Source organism: Caretta caretta, chromosome 11, assembly GCF_965140235.1.
Source record: "Caretta caretta isolate rCarCar2 chromosome 11, rCarCar1.hap1, whole genome shotgun sequence".
In the NCBI taxonomy this organism is placed as follows: Eukaryota; Metazoa; Chordata; order Testudines; family Cheloniidae; genus Caretta; species Caretta caretta.
This window is the reverse complement of record NC_134216.1, coordinates 9,947,366-9,967,689: the sequence shown is the minus strand read 5'-3', so window position 1 is coordinate 9,967,689 and position 20,324 is coordinate 9,947,366. Positions and strand designations below refer to the sequence as shown.

At 45.2% G+C, this 20,324-nt stretch overlaps 1 protein-coding gene across 2 annotated transcripts in view; it reads right to left on the bottom strand.

The window, feature by feature from the left end:
• SLC15A2 (solute carrier family 15 member 2) overlaps positions 1 to 20,324 on the bottom strand; it is a 74,387-nt gene that overhangs the window by 34,349 nt on the left and 19,714 nt on the right. For both annotated transcript variants that reach the window (XM_048869977.2, XM_048869976.2), the window contains 6 exons: positions 19,509 to 19,596; positions 17,922 to 18,063; positions 16,194 to 16,286; positions 14,980 to 15,079; positions 6,300 to 6,390; positions 2,964 to 3,041 (listed from right to left, as the gene is read on the bottom strand). In XM_048869977.2, coding sequence (XP_048725934.1) covers positions 2,964 to 3,041; positions 6,300 to 6,390; positions 14,980 to 15,079; positions 16,194 to 16,286; positions 17,922 to 18,063; positions 19,509 to 19,596 — 592 coding nt within the window. The remainder of the gene's footprint in view (positions 1 to 2,963; positions 3,042 to 6,299; positions 6,391 to 14,979; positions 15,080 to 16,193; positions 16,287 to 17,921; positions 18,064 to 19,508; positions 19,597 to 20,324) is intronic.

Sequence of the window (20,324 nt, the reverse complement as noted above, 5' to 3'; positions counted from 1 at the left end):
CATTTCTAGCATGATCAGTCAATCCAAGTTGTTTTTTCATCGATTCCAAGGCCGAAAGAGAACACTGTGATCATCTAGTCTGGCCTCCTAGATAACACAGGCCATTGAACATCCCCCAAATAATTCCAAGAGCATATCTTTTCAAAAAAATCCAATCTGGATTTAAAAATTGTCGGTGATGCAGAATCCACCGCAACCTCTGGTAAAATTGTTCAGTGGTGCCCACTGGAGTTCACAGAGATCAGCTATGAGTACGATGGGATGGACAATTTAAAAGACCTTTCCCTGCCAAATCATTCTTCCCAAGCACCAGATATATGCACAGCAGAGCAGGCTTCCTAAAGTGTATGTCTGAGATGGGGATATTCAGGATGAAGTATCTCAAATACCAAGGTTACCTTAATTACATGCATTGGCAAAATGCTGACAATTTTAATGGTGAGCTGGATCTCCCTTTTACAGATGTGTAAAATGAAGCACAGAAATGGCTAAAAGCCTAAAAGACTTGTGCAGAGTCACAGATTCTGAAACGCATGGAGTCTTGATTTTTAATCCCCTGCTCTAGCCACTAGACAACACATGTAATGCAGCTTGTCAGGGGGTTAAGCTAGATGACCCTTGTGGTCCCTTCTCACCCTATGGTTCTATGATTTCCAGCTTTCCCTTGTAAGGAGTGTATATTCAGTGTCCTAACATGATGCGGCAGGACCCTGGACCCCATTTATTTTGACATTTTGTCAGCATGCTGTGAATGCTGTAGTAGAACCACAGCAGAAAATAGATTTATAGTCAATTTGTGCCATGATACTGTACAATTTTTGCAAGTCAGTTTTCCCCAGGTACTGATACCCTGCTAGAAATACTTGGCATATACTTGTGTAGGAAACATCCAGTACTGTCTTAACCTGATAAAAACAAACCATGTGGGAAAATGGGAGGCTTCTCAGAGTGAGTGACCATGCACTCTTTGAAATCAATTGCTGTAACATTCATCGTTGGCTTATTATCCTTTTCTAGTGTCCTGTTCTGTTCTCTTTGCTGGAGGCTGTCCAGAAAGATGCCACGTCCATTATCTCTGGAAGAGCGAATTTCCAGGTCACTGATGTTACGGCTAAGCCAATATTTTTTGAAAACTGCATGACCCCTTGGACTGTTAATTAAACTAACAATCTGAAAGAGAACTCACACAATGCAGCGATGAAAATTCTTGAGTGCAGCATAATAAGGGGGATGAATGGGACTTGTTCTCAATAGTAGTTAACAATTTTAATAGTGAAACAAACAAGTCGGTGTTTCTGTTGGTCACTGAGGAATGGCAACAGAAACGCAGCCAGTATTTGCTATTTTATAAGGCCTATAAGAGGAATATGTGGACGATACGATAGTGGGGCGAAAGTGTGAGATTTGGGAAGCTGTGTAATTACAGCTAGTGCCTGAGACTGAGGAATAGGAATGTACAGTATTATTACTGTAACATAATAGGCTAGAACAGTAATTGCGTGGGCAATTACAGCCAACCAAAGCAAGACAGCTCAGAATTACGGCAGTTTATCTAGTCTCGGTTAAATCCCCTGTGGGTATAAAGTTGAGATGCCCTGAGCTGCAAACTGTGTGAGTTTGAGGTAGAAGCACTGTGATAAGCTTCCATCCCACACACTGGGGAGCCTACTGTGACAGATATGGTAATTTCCTGAAATATGTTTGGATTATCTTACTGTACGAAGTGTACGTATCATTGTGGGCCAGGGACTGTATGTCGTTCCCTGTGGGAGGGTGACTGCAGCCCTTCCAGGAACTAAGAACAGTGTGTGTGGTGGGGGGTTGGCAAATTCACTCAGGTTGTAACATCCCCAAAGACCTACCACCCTGGAGAGGCTCGCATCTACTGGTTCAGACTGGATTCTCCAGAGTCCAGACAAAGGATCTTTGGATAAACAGCCTGAGTTTAAACTAACTCAGAGCTTTGTTTCTGATCCAGCAGACAGACAAGACCTTCTGTCCAAGGGGGCCCCCAATCTTTCTTGGGAAGGGTTGGAAGAACTTTGGCCTACAGAGACCCCATAAGACTGATGGGGTGACCTCTGGTAAGCATCTAGGAACTTTTTTTAGATCTATGTTTTCGCTGAAATGCTTTCACCTCAAGAATAAATGTGCTTGCTTAGAAAGAGCTAAGTGCTAATTTATAACAGCTGGCAATTCCACTGTTCATAGACTTCAGAAAGAAAGAAAAGTATAGACACCACCTAAATAGTATAGACTGTTTAGGCAGCCTGGCTTGCTGGAGATATCTCAGTGTAGGCAGGGAACTGTGCAACCTGGAAAAACCCCAGTCAGGAGGGAGAGAGACACAGGTCTCCACCCAAGACTGGTGACAGCTGAGGAGTCAGCAGCCTAGAGTGAGTGCCCTTGGTGGACCACGAGGGGGAAATCCAGATGCAATTGCCCTGAACTGAGAGACCTAGGACTGCAAATTGTGCAGGTCCCAGAGACCAAACTTGCTCAAGGACAATGTTGCAAACCACCGCACTGGGACATTTGCTTTGCAGCCTCTCGAAGCAGAATCAAGTGAGGCCATCATATTTTCAGACACACCTCACAGCATCAGCAGCCAACTGTCACAACATGGCACATGCTGCAGAAAGGCCATGATGTGACAGCCGCTGATATATTTCAGGATGTTTTCCACTGTTGTTCTGAACTGCTGTCTTATAGGACATAGCCAGGCCCCTCCTGTGAAAGTGACAACAGGTGGCAAGGCAACCCCTTGCATAGGGGGATCAGAGGAACAGAAGGAGATGTGGATTGTCCTGCCAGTGGGGTTCTGTGCGGGGGCTTCGACACTTCATTTGTTCTCTGTGGAGGGGGCGGGGGGGAGAGAAGGTGTACTGGGCAGTGAGAGTGGACAGCAACACTCTAAGCATCCTGAATGCAACATTCTGAGCATTGTGAGTGTTTCCACTTACCCAGGGCTATAACCATGAGTGCTGCTGGGACACCGAAAGCCAAGGCATAGCAATCTCCTCCAAAGCATTTCACATCCCCTAAAAGATAACGTCAGAAAAGCATCTCATTTCACCATGTTTAAATTCAACCATGCTCCCCACCCTGAGGCCTCCACTGCGACCTCTGCTGAAGCAGTCGCCTCTCTCAGCTCTCCACCTGTGCCGCAGGTTTTGACATTGGGCACCGAACCCACTTCAAACAAGTGCCCTGGGGCTCCACTGATGGTGGCAGTTTGGAAGCAGGGCTGGAACCGTAACCTCTTCCAACTACAGCAACGGTGAAAGGGGCCAGTCCTCACCACGGTATGGTGATGAGCAGGAACAGATGCTGCATGGGGCAGAGAGTGCTACCACTTAAAGGAGTGAGTAGCAGCAGGCTAAGGGGAAGCAGGGGAGGGCCCCTTGAGTGGGTAAAAAAAGTTCTACGTACAAGAAACTGATCATTTTTAAAAAGAAAAGGAGGACTTGTGGCACCTTAGAGGCTAACATATTTATCTGAGCGTGAGCTTTCATGAGCTACAGCTCACTTCATCGGATGAATGCCGTGGGAAATACAGTGAGGAGGTTTTATATACACAGAGAACATGGAACAATGGGTGTTACACACTGTAACAAGAGTGATCAGGAGAGGTGAGCTATTACCAGCAGGAGAGCGGGGTTGGGGGTTGGGGAGGACCTTTTGTAGTGATAATCAAGGTGGGCCATTTCCAGCAGTTTACAAGAACAATAGGAAGGGAAATAAACAAGGGTGAAGTGAGCTGTAGCTCACGAAAGCTCATGCTCAAATAAATTGGTTAGTCTCTAAGGTGCCACAAGTCCTCCTTTTCTTTAAGGGGAAATAGTTTTACTTTGTGTAATGACACATCCATTCCCAGTCTTTATTCAAGCCTTAGTTAATTGTATCCAGTTTGCAAATTAATTCCAATTCAGCAGTCTCTCCGTATTTTAATGGGCCTGGGTAATCAGTACAGTGGTTCTCCACCATTTGAAGGCATCTTATCTCACTTCCATCACTGTAATCAGGAGTAGCTAGTGTGAAGCCATTGGTACACCAGGCTAAGTGAGATCACAGAATCAGACCCTAAGATTTCAGCTGTATGAACCAAGGCCCTCTGTATCCTATTGACTTGTGTCCCCCCTGGCCCCAAGGGAAATAGCCTGCTCCAAACCCCAGTCCTGTGATAACTCATAATGAAAGTAGCATTGTGAGAATGGGGATTGGAGCAGTTCAAGCTACAGTACAGTGTGGGAACATAGCACAGGGTTGTACCATGACCCAGCACAGCTCCATTCCTGTGGGTGCCTGGAGAGCCAGTCCCAAACAGAGATCCAGTAGTATGGTCTGCATTCCAGTGGTTAGAAACTACTGCTATTCATACACTCAGTAGTAGTAAATAAATGTGGTTTAAAAACCCACATAGCTAAAGCAAAACAGGAAACCGTCTAGCGAAACCTCCAGTCATTACTTTGTATTATTCATATGCAAAGACACGGTCAGTTTCAGAGTACTGTGTGTCTATCATTTATCTGGCTACTTTCCAAAGAATTAGCTGAAATCCAATAAACCAAACAGTGACACTTTAACATGTACATTTAACTTCTGACATACAGCATGGGCAGAAACGGTTGGATTTTGCCATGTTTCACATGGAGCTGCCAAGTTTCAAAGGAATTGCTTCTCTCTCTCTCTCCTCCAGGAATTGCAGAAAATAATTTTAAAACCTAAACCTCCCTTTCTACTCTCACCCTCCAGTTTGGTGTGGTTATTGGTTTGATGTTCCACTGCACTGACATAGAGTAAAAGTTTTAAGGGAACTGGATTTTCATCCACCCACAGAACAAATTTAGCAACAGCCTCTTAGCACCAAAATGTTAACACAGGTGTGTGTGTGTGTGAGAGAGAGAGAGAGATGTAGTTTGTCTTTTGCTGTGTGCTTTGGTACAAATACAGGTGGACACACACACCTCTAGCTCCAGGAAACAAGCAGGATATTAAAATAATCACTCAGAAGAAAACCTTCTGGAAGATGTCAGAGAAAAAAACGCTGTTGAACATGCCAGGTACCTCAGTTTACGGGGCGCTGCCCTCTTCTCTGTATATTTGGATATTTATAGGTAGGGCCCTACCAAATTCACAGTCCATTTTGGCCAATTTCATAGTCATAGGATTTTAAAAATTGTAAATCTCATGGTTTCAGCTATTTACATCTGAAATTTCACAGTGTTGTCATTGTAGGGGTCCTGACCCAAAAGTCACTGTGGGGGGGAGGGGGGAGGGGGTGTCTCAGGATTATTGGGGGGGGGGGTTGCTTCTGCACTGCTGCTGGCAGCGCTGCCTTCAGAGCTGGGCCCCTGGCCAACAGCCGCCGCTGTCCGGACGCCCCGCTCTGCAGGCAGCACAGAAGTAAGGGGGGCAATACCGCACCCCCCTGAAATAACCTTGTGACCCCCTGCAACTCCCTTTTAGGTCAGGACCCCCGATTTGAGAAACACTGGTCTCCCCTGCGAAAGCTGTACAGTATAGGGTAAAAGCACACAAAAGACCAGATTTCATGGTGGGAGACCAGATTTCACGGTCCATGACACGTTTTTCATGGCCGTAAATTTGGTAGGGCCCTATTTGTAGAGTGCCAACCACTGAGGTGTTCAGGCGCTGAAATACAATGAAGTAAGTGCTGCAAGAGTCAGAACAAAAATGGGTTCTGCACAGTGGGTGGAATGCAAAATAGGCCTTAAGTGGGACATAGGCCCTGTGCGGGTCCTCAGGACAAGCCACTCTAGGCCATGATCTGCAACCTGATCCATGCAGGTTGACCCTTAGGCCTGTCCAGAGTCCCACTGAAGCAAGTGGGGCTCTGGCATGAGAGCAGGGGTCAGTTTGCAGAATTGGAGCCCTAGGCAGCCCTGCTAAAGTAACCCAGAATTAAAGCCTACAAGGAGTAGGGTCAGATCAGTCATTATCAATGTGTTACCTACGGGCCGCAGAACATGCCAATCCCACATTGGCAGGGAGATGGCCTGATGGGTCTTCTCCAGCTCTAAATTTTTGATTCTATGTCTCAGGCTGGCTTTAAAGAAAATAAATGCAGCCTGTAGCATGGTATGTCTGACTCTTCTGCTAGTTTCCATAAACCTGTTATGCAGCTACAGCAGGATTAACAAGGCGTAAATACAACCCACTGGTCGCTCAGAAGATAACGTAATCTCGGACAGTCAATCGTCATGAGATCCTGACCATCCACAGCAGAACAGTCACAGTGCAGGTAATTTAGTGGTTCATTCTCAGTCAACACTGACCTTTCAATACAGGAGTAACAAATGTGGAGATCAAACTTCCCGCATTAATAGCTAGATAGAAGACTGAAAAGAATTTGTTCCTTTCGTAGGCCTAAAATGAGATAAGGCAACATCAGTATCATGGACAAAGCACAGCACTGGATTTGCAAATGGAAGACTATCAATTCTCTTGTTCGGAGGGCTGGGTTAATATTGACACATGGTGCATAAAATGCAAGCTAAAAGCAGGCAAACCAGCTTGCTTTTAGGTGATGGCATAGGCTCACACAAATCAGTTCATGTTACTGAAAAGCACTTCGGGTCTCTTGGCATTTTGGTGGAAAAACTGCTGCTCTGTATCTGTCAGGAAGTTGGAGGGGGAAAGTGTTTACTTATTCAGAACAAGTAGCTTGATTCAGATTCACTGTCACCTAATTCAATCCAATTTGGCAGCGCTTGACAGCTTGTCATTTGTTCCCACGTCCTGGCTTTTTTTTTTCCTAAATAGAAACAGAAACCTATGCATTTTGAGGAGCTTGTAATGACAGCACAAATGAAAGAGTGTGTGAGAGAGACTGATCTGCTGGAGGATCTGGGAGGAGAAGCTAAGAATAACGAAACTGAGTGTTGTGACGATTTAACCAGCCCCAAACAAATAGGATCTATTCTGCAAAGCAAATTATGCAGGCCCAGTGAAACTCCTGTGAGGAAGAAAGGGTCTGAGGATAGGTCCCCTGGTGAGAGTCAACAGTGCAATATTCAGTTATTAATAAACCCCGTAAAAAGAACTCAATCAAATCATTCTTCTTTCCAGTCACTTAGGGCAACACACCCTCTGTAAAAAGAAAAGGAGTACTTGTGGCACCTTAGAGACTAACAAATTTATTAGAGCATAAGCTTTTGTGAGCTACCCTCTGTCTGATTCATGCTTTAGCAATGGTAAAGATCAAGTATTTCCATGTTAATTTTGATCAGCTTAGTAGGGGGAACCTCCTACTAAGAGTGGTCCCTCCTCACGCTTGCTGGCCATGCTAGCTTTTGCCATATGTCCAATGGGATGCACAGGGGGTATACGGTTGGGGTCAGCCAACAGAAGTCACATTTGCCCTGTGTGTGTGTAGCCCCCCTCCCACACCAGGCACAGAGGAGACAAATAGGGTTTCTTCTATGTCTCATTCCCCTCCGCTCCTCAGGCAGAGCCATACACACACATGAAAGGTATATATTTCTGCCTCTGTAAAAGTCAAACCATGAATCACATGTTGGGCCCAATTAAGATGCTGAGTGCCTTCTTCTGAGATGCTGAACATCTCACCTCAGAGGGTCAGGTCCCTCCATATATCAGCGTTCTGTAGATGCTTCCGGTTGGCTCAGAGCATGAATTAAAAGCTCTTCCAGATGCTAACCAAAAAGTGGTACTGGAATCCTCTGGATTTTTCACCATGTAACTGGAAAGACCTCTGGGCACTGGAGCTGGTGGAATTACACTGGGAAAGTTGATTTTCTCCAAGGTCTTCACAAATGAAGTTGTTCAGTGTGTGTGCGACCAGCTCTCTTCAGTACAAAACAGAGCGTGAAGATGTGCACAGAGGAGGAAATTTTCCCAAGTGTCTGTGTCATTTGGCTCTCAATGGGGTCTATGTCACTTAGACACTTTGGAAAAGTCAGTTCAGGCCCAGGGCATCCAGAAAGGCACAATTTGAACTAACTGGTCAATGCAAAGCACTAACATTTTCCTTTATGAGAAATGCTCCTAAACTGTAGTGTCTAGGAGGCTTTTTTCCCCACTCAGACACAGCAATGTAATCTACAAAGCACAGCAAAGAATGTACATAGGGAGCTAGGTTATACTAGTGAAAGGGTGGATGGCCTTGTGATTCAGCACTGAAGGGGGGCTTGGCAGCTCTAGCGGGCTCTGGAAGGGACTATCTGTGTGACCTGGGGCAAGCCAATTTGGGCCTCAGTACATAGTGGAGGATCAAGCCCTAATCCTCAAAAGTATTTAGGCACTTAACTGCCATGGGAGTTAGGCACCTAAATATAATTAAAGATATGGGCCTGAGTTCCCGACAGACAGATGGTTGCAGCCCCTTGATTCTCAACTACCTGGCCCCAATGTAACAAAGCTAAAGGGGGGGGGGGAGCGTTAACTCAAGCCCTTGGGAGAAGGTCCCTCAGGGATCTCTGCCCATGGAGAAGGAGAGGTAGTGCAGCCTTGCTTTGCCTCACCCCTTCTCCACCTCAGATCCTTGTCCTTGGTCCCATGATGCAACAGAAAACTGCTGTGGTAGGTGAGGCTGGGACAGGACTGGGGGAGCTCACACAGGGGGTTCCTTACACACTCATGCAAAGTGGGTGCTTGGGGGACAGAGGGAACAGTCAGGGTGGTACCAGCAGATCTGCTACTATGTGGCTTCACCAACCATTGCTACCCTCAGAGGAGTCACGGAGGCTACTGCAGTCTGTGCGGGGAAGGTGCTTTGGTCTCTGGCCTCTGCAGTGAAGTGAAGAAAGTGAAGAGCTGGACTGTTCACTGACCTCCTGGATTTGGCCCCTACAGAAGGTTTAGGCCTTGTCAGTGCCAGCCAATCTAGCCTGCATATTATTAGTGAACGGGTTATCTAGGACCAAGGACCAATGAACCTTTAGTCAGATACAGTCTGCATAGTTCACTTCTTTGGTTAATGGTAAACAGCGCCGGGGCTATTAAGTCCATACCTCTATTTTTATCTCTAGCTATCCATTTCAATTAGCTAATAATCTTCACTGCCAGTCTATATAGTTAAAATATTACATTTTTCTAGCCACCCTACCCCTGTGAGGTATTTTTTATCGTTACAAGGGGCTGAGGGACCTAGCACTGATCCACCCCAATAGCAGGCTACACTTTTACAACAGGATAAAGATGGGGTGGAAGATTACTCCTCTGCCCGCTTCGGTTCTATCTAAGTTCTCATACCACATCTCTAACCCTTGGTATTTGAATGCCACTGCATTTTTTATTTGCTTGGCAGGATTCAAATCCATGACCTTTGATGTCATAAAATGGCTGAGCCATGGAGCCCTCTGGATGAGAGAGTTTAGTCTGGTCTCCTCTTTCACTTTCCAGTATGCAAAGGGTAGCTTGAAAGGAACAGCCAAAGAAAGCTCACTTGGGCCCTGCTGGTTTTGAACACAAAATATTGCATTGAATAAACTGGTTCCCCGGGGAAATTAAGAGCATTGGTCGCAGTGACAGTTTAGGCTTTGAAAGAGGAGCTAAGAGCAATTTTAACAAATACAAATAACACTCACCTCATTGTGGCCTGGTTTCTCAGAGAGAACCTCTGTGAAATTAGTACGGCACTTTGCGATACTTGGATGTTAATGAAAGGGGGTAGAACTGTGTCTTTAGATATAACAGGGTGAAATCAAATAGACTGAATAGCAGAGAAAATATCTTAATGGTGAGATCTCTTTGATCCTGCAAGAGTCTCCCAAAAGAAGTGTGAAAGACCATTTGCTTGAGGCATTTAAAGTGAGACTGAAGAAAGCTCTAGGAAATATATAGGATATATAACCCTGCACAGGCAGCTGGGTGAACAAAATGACCTCCCTACCAACACTACAAAAAGAAGGATTCTAGGTGGACTCCTCCTGAAGGTCGAAACAGCAGACTGGACTTCTACATAGAGTGCTTCCGCCGATGTGCACGAGCTGAAATTGTGGAAAAGCAGCATCACTTGCCCCATAACCTCAGCCGTGCAGAACACAATGCCATCCACAGCCTCAGAAACAACTCTGACATCATAATCAAAAAGGCTGACAAAGGAGGTGCTATTGTCATCATGAATAGGTCGGAATATGAACAAGAGGCTGCTCGGCAGCTCTCCAACACCACTTTCTACAAGCTATTATGCTCTGATCCCACTGAGAGTTACCAAAAGAAACTACAGCATTTGCTCAAGAAACTCCCTGAAAAAGCACAAGATCAAATCCGCACAGACACACCCCTGGAACCCCGACCTGGGATATTCTATCTACTACCCAAGATCCATAAACCTGGAAATCCTGGGCGCCCCATCATCTCAGGCATTGGCACCTTGACAGCAGGATTGTCTGGCTATGTAGACTCCCTCCTCAGGCCCTACGCTACCAGCACTCCCAGCTACCTTCGAGACACCAATGACTTCCTGAGGAAACTACAATCCATCGGTGATCTTCCTGATAACACCATCCTGGCCACTATGGATGTAGAAGCCCTCTACACCAACATTCCACACAAAGATGGTCTACAAGCCGTCAAGAACACTATCCCCAATAATGTCACGGCTAACCTGGTGGCTGAACTTTCTGACTTTGTCCTTACCCATAACTATTTTACATTTGGGAACAATGTATACCTTCAGATCAGCGGCACTGCTATGGGTACCCGCATGGCCCCACAGTATGCCAACATTTTTATGGCTGACTTAGAACAACGCTTCCTCAGCTCTCGTCCCCTAACGCCCCTACTCTACTTGCGCTATATTGATGACATCTTCATCATCTGGACCCATGGAAAAGAAGCCCTTGAGGAATTCCACCATGATTTTAACAATTTCCATCCCAGCATCAACCTCAGCCTGGTCCAGTCCACACAAGAGATCCACTTCCTGGACACTACAGTGCTAATAAACGATGGTCACATAAACACCACGCTATACCGGAAATCTACTGACCGCTATTCCTACCTACATGCCTCCAGCTTTCACCCTGACCACACCACACGATCCATCGTCTACAGCCAAGCTCTGCGATACAACCGGATTTGCTCCAACCCCTCAGACAGAGACAAACACCTACAAGATCTCTATCAAGCATTCTTACAACTACAATACCCACCTGCTGCAGTGAAGAAACAGATTGATAGAGCCAGAAGAGTTCCCAGAAGTCACCTACTACAGGACAGGCCTAACAAAGAAAATAACAGAACGCCACTAGCCGTCACCTTCAGCCCCCAACTAAAACCCCTTCAACGCATTATTAAGGATCTACAACCTATCCTGAAGGATGACCCAACACTCTCACAAATCTTGGGAGACAGGCCAGTCCTTGCCTACAGACAGCCCCCCAACCTGAAGCAAATACTCACCAGCAACCACATACCACACAACAGAACCACTAACCCAGGAACCTATCCTTGCAACAAAGCCCATTGCCAACTGTGCCCACATATCTATTCAGGGGACACCATCACAGGGCCTAATCACATCAGCCACACTATCAGAGGCTCGTTCACCTGCACATCCACCAATGTGATATATTCCATCATGTGCCAGCAATGCCCCTCTGCCATGTACATTGGTCAAACTGGACAGTCTCTACGTAAAAGAATAAATGGACACAAATCAGATGTCAAGAATTATGACATTATAAACCAGTCGGAGAACACTTCAATCTCTCTGGTCACGCGATTACAGACATGAAAGTTGCGATATTACAACAAAAAAACTTCAAATCCAGACTCCAGCGAGAAACTGTTGAATTAGAATTCATTTGCAAATTGGATACAATTAACTTAGGCTTGAATAGAGACTGGAGACTAAGTCATTATGCAAGGTAACCTATTTCCCCTTGTTTTTTCCTACACCCTCCCCCCTCCCCCCCGCTCAGATGTTCTTGTTAAACCCTGGATTTGTGCTGGAAATGGCCCACCTTGATTATCATACATATTGTAAGGAGAGTGATCACTTTAGACAAGCTATTACCAGCAGGAGAGTGGGTTTGGGTGTGTGTGTGTGGTGGTGGGGGGGGGGGTTGAGAAAATCTGGATTTGTGCTGGAAATGGCCCACCTTGATTATCATACACAGTGTAAGGAGAGTGATCACTTTAGATAAGCTATTACCAGCAGGAGAGTGGGATGGGGGGAGGTATTTTTTCATGCTTTGTGTGTATAAAAAGATCTTCTACACTTTCCACAGTATGCATCCGATGAAGTGAGCTGTAGCTCACGAAAGCTCATGCTCAAATAAATTGGTTAGTCGCTAAGGTGCCAGAAGTACTCCTTTTCTTTTTGCGAATACAGACTAACACGGCTGTTACTCTGAAAAATGACCTTATGGTCTTTCCATGTGTAATATATATAATGTCTACTAGATTAGCAAAAAAGGTTAACATTAATACTTTTAATTTATATAGCACAGAAGTAGAAGTGCCTTACAAGTACCTGCAATTTAAACCCTCACAAAACCCTTGAAAACACTTAACAGATAGGTAAACTGAGGCACAGAGTGGTTCAGTATCTTGCCCAAAGTCACCTTTGTACCTGAATCAGGAGTAGACCGCAGGAGTCCTGGCACTCAATTCCTTGCTCTACCCATCAGGTAGGAATTGTGCTTCTTGCACATGATATTGCAAACAGATTGGTCTTTGTAATAACATGATTATTTTACCAGCACATTGCTATTTTTTTTTTAAGAGAATGGTGATTTGAAAAGAATTTTGATCATTTCATTTCACACATTTACAGATTTCAACTACTTCAAAAAATGATCTGAATGCCAGAAGTGTGAATATACAAAATGACCTAGCAATTTTTATATTGCACTCATTAGAAAAAGATATCCTTCCTTGCTTTATTAATCTTTGCAGCACACATACGTTTATATCATGATTTGGATTAGCTAATTCTGAAAAAGGTACCATTCATGATAATCCTGATCTCCCTAGCAACAGGAAAATAAAGAAATAAAGAAACGGTTTTCAGTATTATACAAAGCATAGCACATTGTTTGAAAGCAGCTCTGGCCCTTAATTAATATGCACAGAAGCTTTTGCATTTACACAAAATCTTGCCAATATGATTTGGTTCAGCCATATTTAGCCTGGACGACCAACTCTACAGACAAAGATGCTTGGAAAGAAAATTTCCTGCAAATAAATCCTTTTTGTGTGTGTGTTTTCTAAAGATGCAGCTCTGAACCAGTGGCCACTATCATTGTTCATGGAACCAGTGCTTGAAACATGGCAGGTCCAAGGACAATTATATTTATAAAGTTCTTTGAAGAAAACAAGTGTTCAGTATTAGGGATTAAATTCAGGCTTGTTGTAAGCAGCTGACACTCTACTGACATCAGTTCAGTTGTGCCCAAATGTACCGCAGAATTGAATTTGCCTCTAGATAAGAAACTTTTCAGTGTCCCCATGAGGTAATTAAAGGAAGGTTATTTATCAGAGTTACAGGAGCACTCTGGTTATATGGTCTCCACAGGTCCTAACTTGAATAAGTAGGGATCTGCAGAGGCAGTTTTATGTATGTAGAAATATTACTATCTCCACCATTTTACATATAGAGAAATTAAATCAGTGATCTTAAAGTACTTGCTGAAGGTCACAGGAGTCAGTACAGCTGGGCGGGAACCAGAATTTTTATTTTGCAGGGAATTTCATGATTTTAAAATTTCTCCCATTCCAAAATGGGGAGGGGGATCTAAATTGCCCACAAAATGGAATTCGGGGCGGGGGGGGGGGAACAAAACATTTCATTCCAACAAAATCAGAAAGTTTTGTTCCTATTTTGACTTTTTAAATTTTATATTCTATGATATAATAGAAAACTTTTTACAAATGAAACACAAAGTTTCAAAATGGAACGTGAAAATGTCAATTCTGTAAAATTGCCACAAAAAGCATTTAAGTTCAAGTCAATTTGACATTAATCTAAGCCTGCCTGAACTGCTTTGGTGCCTCATGGGAGTTGTAATTTGGGTGCATCACGCCCCTGTTCTCCTCTATGGGCTGGGCTCCCTGGCTGGACTACATATCCAATGATGCACTGGTCTCCCTCCGGCTGAGCCATTTTGGTGCATCATGGGAGGTGCAGTCTGGCTAGAAAGCCCAGCCCACAGGGGAGAATGGGGGCATGAAGCACCTGGACTACAGTGCTCATGAGGCACTACAATAGCTAAGCTAAAATGAAACATTGTGCTATTTCCAAATTGAAATGTTTCAGAACTTTCTGTTCTGTGAAAAATTTAGACATTTTGACTTTTTACCCTGATTTGGTTCTAAAACAAATGTCGACATATTGGAATTATCCATAGGATAGAAATTCTGATTTCTAATCAGCTCTAATAAACAGGGAAGCAACTGGCTGGATAGAAGACTTCAATGAACACCTAGGATCTTCAGTCAGTGGTGCTGGTGATGTGGTAGGTAGCGCTCTGTACTGAACCAGTGTTGCTAAGGGTCACAAAGACAATGAAAGTGCTGCCTTTTGGATAAGATATAAAGCTGAGGTGCTCACTACTTGTGGTCATTAAAGAGGCAATTTCACACATATAGAGGTGACAATTTTGGTGTCTTCCAACTCAGGAAATAATCTGTCTACCTAATACTTCCCTGTGCCTCAGTTTTAATCAAATATAATATTTTTCTTTACTTACTGCCCCCAAATTATTATTTTGTGTTGCAACATGTTAGTGACAGAGTTACTGAGTTGGCTCAGAGACAGCTGCAGTTCAGTGGTGACTGAAGCTTTACCTCTCTCAAGGCTGTTGTGAGGGCCAATTAATTAATGTTTGTGAAGTGCTTTGAGATTCAAGACGGAACTGTGAAGTATTATCATCTCTCTTTCCGAAGGCAGAGCATGCGATCATTTGATTGCAGTTGGATCACATCATATACCTCCCCATACATTAATACACCAGACACTGCATAGTTTAGAAAATAAAATCTTACATGTTCTTCTTCAAACTGGTCCCCACCAAAGGCAGCCACACAGGGTTTGATACCTCCCGTTCCAAGGGCAATCAAAGCCAGGCCAAGCATGGACAGACCCCTTCAAACAGAGATGAAAAACTTCAGCACCACAGAACCCCTTTAGGATAAAGCAGAGCGCTTTAGCTACATCTTAAACTAGATGTATCATTTATTAATCTACACATCGACTGTGAGTGAAGAGCAAGCTGAGATGGGCTAGTTATAGGAACAAAAGAATTATCCCCAATCCCATTCCAAACCATCACAACATAAACCGAACCATTGTTTTTGGAGTGTTGGATACATTCAATTAACTTTGTTGTTTTCTTGCACTTCTGCGCATCGGCCAGGCATAAAAGTGGAAGTGCAGAGTTGCATGAGAAAGTCGGTCTCTGGCCCAGCTGGGAGCCGGAAGTACCAGAGGTCAAGAGAGAGGGTGAACCTTTTCTTGTAAGATTTCCTGTCCAGATTTGCCAGCAATACAGATTTGGATCAGCATCACTTTTGGGCGCTCTCTGCACCCAAACTCCTAACCTAGTGAGATCCGTCCATTGCTAACTAGTGGCCTCCCAAATCGCACAGTGGCCTCCCAAAATGCTTCCCAACTAGCATGAGAATACACAGAGCTGGGTGGGCCCAGGGAACTTAGAAAGGTGTCTAGTAAATGTGATGTAGTTTTGCCTGGTTGTGTACATTTTCTGAGCTGTGCCCAGCTAGACAAAAATACTGGCACTTTCAGACATGCTAAGAAGCAAGTTGTGGAACTGTACTGGGGAGAAGACTGACTGAAGCTCTGGAGGGAGAGAGGGGAGATGCACTAAAGAACAGATAGGTTCCTTGTGGTCCTGCCAGTCTGTTTTGGAAATATGCTCGAACTGGTGATTTCATGCTCCACTGACAGACACACACAAAGTTGTTTGCACTTTCCCTAAACTTCAACCACGTCATTCTGCCTGACGTTGTCTTAGCAGGTCTCGAGACTGGCCATGATTTCTAGCACAAGTTATCCGCTTGGTTTACGATTATGAAGCTGCGTAAACTGCAGGATGTATATGAATAAAAGCATGTTGTGAAAAATCCCCAAGGCTGATAACCTGACAAAGGGAAGACACTATTAGAGATGCCTATTTGGGTGCTATATCAATGAATAACCATAATAATGTATCAAAACACCAGTTCCAAGACTTACTTACACATGAACAACCTGGTCTCCCACAGTTGGTATCGCACCGACAGACTTTATCACATGCCCAATCACATAAACAATGGAGAGGTAGATGATTGTCCTGAGAAGAAAGAAAACAGTAGCAGGTGAATACTGTCAGGTAATTTATGACCTGCAAGCAGAATGCATATCTGCATTTCCTGATACAGTGGGATTGCTTGGCATTCGCACTGGTAACTGGCCAGTCCATAGCACTGGCAGCTCCCAGGCCTGTAACTCCTGTGTCAGCACTGAAGGTGTCATAGGAAAGAGAGAGGCAAATGGGTTCAGATGGTGGGGTTAAAATTAACAGAGAGGGACAGACATTGCTTTGTGCACATGTAGATCTCCAGGTGGCATTAACTAACCATGTTCCAGTTCAAAATACTGTTTTAGGTGGGTTATCCAGGTCACACTTAGTTGATTAACACACAGGCATTTGCCAGGCCACCTGCCAAATGAATGCGTACTTTGGAGGGTGCATATGTAGATTGTATGTCCATACACTCCAAAGAGGTACACGGCATCTGTGTTTCAGGCAGATGTTTTTAAGAGCAGCATTGACAGATGCAGGGGTTAGGATAACACAGTGTAATGAAAGCATTCTGATGATCTAACAGCAGCTGAGGCTCTAGAAGACAACTTGTGATCCAGTGGTCACAGCAGAAGTTGGGAACCTAAATGAGTTCAAATCCCGACTGACTCAGCTAATTCACAGGAATGTAAGAATTGCCAGATGGGATCAGACCCCGCCTAGACCAGTAGCCTGTCTTCATCAGTGGCCAGTATCAGCTGCTTCAGAGGAAGAAACCCTGCAATAGGCAGTTGGGGCATAACGGCCCCAGGGAAAGTTTCCTCTGAACTCCTACTACTTAAGAGATCTGCTTGAGGGTTTATATCCTTCAGGTCACAGACACCCTTGTATATCAGTGAACTCAGCTGTTAAACCTGAGTAACCAAACAGCAAAATAAAACCTCCAGGATTATGTTATTTGTTTGAATGGACAAGGAAGTTTTGGAAGCTGGATTTAAGCATAAGGGAAGAGGATACTGGCGGCCTATTGGGAACATGCTAGCAGGAAGAGGGATCCAAACTGGTTCTCTTGTTCAGACCCTTGTTTCTAGGACAGCATGAAACTGGAAGTCCATGATCAGTTCTGGAAAGAAGAGAGATCTTCATGTTGTTTTTGAGAAGACAATATGGTCTAGACATCAGAACACAAGACTGGGAAGCAGGACTCCTGGATCCTTATCTCCACCTCTGCCACTGACCTTGGGCAAGTCACATGTTAATCTCTCTATACCTCAGATTCCTCATCTCTAAACTGGCAATAATAATGGTTGCCTCCTCAGAGGGAACTTATGGGGTTTAAGTTATTAATCATTGTAAATCATTTATTGAGCCTCAGATGGAAGAGAAATACAGAGCATTATTAAGAGCAGTGCTCCAGCTCTCGGTTTTTTTACCAGGCCTACCACCATGCTATACAGCTGCCTTGAGCCTCAGGGGGTATCTTTGAATCCTGTGTCTCATCACCACAATATTATGCCACACAATATACACATCATAATTCCCGACATGCGGGTGCTGAAGCACTTATTTTATGGGAGCCCTGAAAACGATAGGCTTCAGCAAGCATATCAGCTGTTCACCCATTATTGGGGAGGGGAAAGCAGGCGGTTAGTGTATTTGAACTAAAGAGGTTTCCTTCCTTACTTGTATTTTCCAAGCCATGTGTCGGCGATGAGAGCTCCAAGGACAGGTGTGAAATAACACAGGCCGGAAAAGGCATGGTAGATGGTGGTGGATAGGTTTTCATCCCAGTGGAGGAAATTGAGAAAATACAAAGTCAGCAGAGCTTGAAAAAAAAGGAAACAAATGAAACAGGTCAGATAATCCATACACAACCAAGCAGGTGAACAAGGTGGGTTAAATCACTGTGACTAAGGTCAACCAAATTGTTTGTATAAGACTATGATGCACACAATGTCATGGAAAGAATTAAAAGTCTTGGACTCGCCTTTGTGACTTTTCTTTCCCCACCTGTCATGCGGTCAGGTATCATTACACTTCTCATTAGATCCTTTTCATACTATAGTAATGGGGCCCCTGGCTAGGATCAAACCCAGGACCTCCATATTTAATATCATAAGCCCCTCCTACGTGAGCTAAAGGAACAAGTCATCATCTTGGACACAGAAGCAGACTTATAAATTCCTAAACCTAGTCCGGCTTTTAGAGGGGGACAAAGACCCACATTCTGCCAGCGTGCAGTGCACTCCCCCTGAGGACACTTGCCCTGAGCCTCAGTGGTCCACAGCAGTTCAGTATTTACATGTGAGGTGACATGTAATGGGCCTGTTTTCTTTTATGAGGCTGATCCTGAATTCAGCTGGCTTTGTTTTATACAAGGACAGGATCTGGATATCTGCCACCTGAAAGTATTCAGTAAGGCTGATATTCACCCTTCTGTAAGGCTGGAATAAGGACAGCCATGAGGTTTAAATCCACAGGGAGAGGGTAGCATGGTGTGCAGTGGGGGTGGAGTAGTCATGCGGTGGATCTCCACATTATCCTGTGCAGCAACCAATGTACAAGGTCAGTTTCAAGGGAGACCAGGGCAGGGCTACAGGATTTGCATTTATACATATCCTGCTGATTAGAAACCTACACAGGTGTGTGGAACAGAAGCAGCTGCTTCACCAGCCTATGCGCTGGAACTGGGGCTGCCATGTCAGATAGAAGCCCCCTTCCCAGTTTGGCATCTGATCTGAAACCAAACCTGTAGGCAGCTGGGGCATAACATCCCCAAGGAAAGTTTCCTCTTAACTCCTACTACTTAAGAGATCTGCGTTGTGGATCTGTGGCTTCAAATCTGACCCCCCTGAAATTGGGAGGGATTCTGACTGGCTAGTCTGGTTTCAGGCCCCCACTATTTGTAAGCGTATCAATGTCCAGAGTGTATAAAGGGACATATTTTCCCACCAGCCTGATCCTAGCCTCTGATTTTACGCAAGCAAGTTTTGGGTAAGCATGCCCTTGCCCACATAGGGTACCACATTGCTCATGTAAATACAGTAAGTGCACACACAAACCAGAGTCTATGAACAAAATTAGAAGCCCCTGGGAAACCTGGCCCAGGGGGCACATCAGGTTTAAATGAGTTCAGCTGATACTGTGAAGAACTCTCTCTGAGTCAATGTACAATGCAGCAACGGGAGTACATGTGAAGACAACAGACCAGGGTGAGTGGGGCCCTGCCAAGAAAAGTAAAGCAGGGTTATTATTAGATACACCATGTACCTTTCATGCCATAGTAGGAGAAGCGCTCACAGAACTCGTTCACCACGATGAAGGCAATGCTGAGCGGGTAGTTGGTGCCGCATAGTTTCTGTGGGAAACAAATAGGAACATGCTGGCTTTGTTCTGTCGGAGGTGGGTCCAGTCCAAAACCCCACAGCCAAGCACCCCAAATTCCAAGTGTAGATCTGGCACGCTGGTAAAAGTCACGCATTGGGGATGGGCTGCTCCCTGCCAGCCATGGTTACTGCGGCAGTCAAGGTTCTCCTGGGTGGGTCGCCTCGGGTTGCTAACTTTCTACTTGCACAAAACCAAACACCCTTGCCCCTCCCCCTGCTCACTCCATCCCCTCTCCCTCTATCACTTGCTCTCCCCACCCTCACTCACTTGCTTGTTTCACCGGGCTGGCTCAGGGGATTGGGGTGCGGGAGGGAGTGAGGGCTCTGGCTAGGGGTGAGGCTCCAGGGTGGGGCCAGGGATGAGGGGTTTGGCATGCAGGAGGGGGCTCCGGGCTGGGGGGTGGAGCCGAGGGGTTCGGAGTATGGGAGGGGGCTCTGGGCTGAGGCAGGGGGTTGGGGTGTGGGAAGGGGTATGAGCTCTGGGCTAGGGGTGCAGGTTCTGGGGTGGGGCCAGAAATGAGGGGTTCAGGGTGCGGGAGGGGGCAGGGGGTTTGGGTGTGGGGGAGTGCGGGCTCCATCAGGGGTGTGGGCTCTGGTGTGGGGCCAGGGATGAGGGTTTTGGAGTGCACGACGGGGATCTGGGCTGGGTCAAGAGGTTGGGGGTGTGAGGGCTTCAGCTGGGGGTGCAGACTCTGGGGTG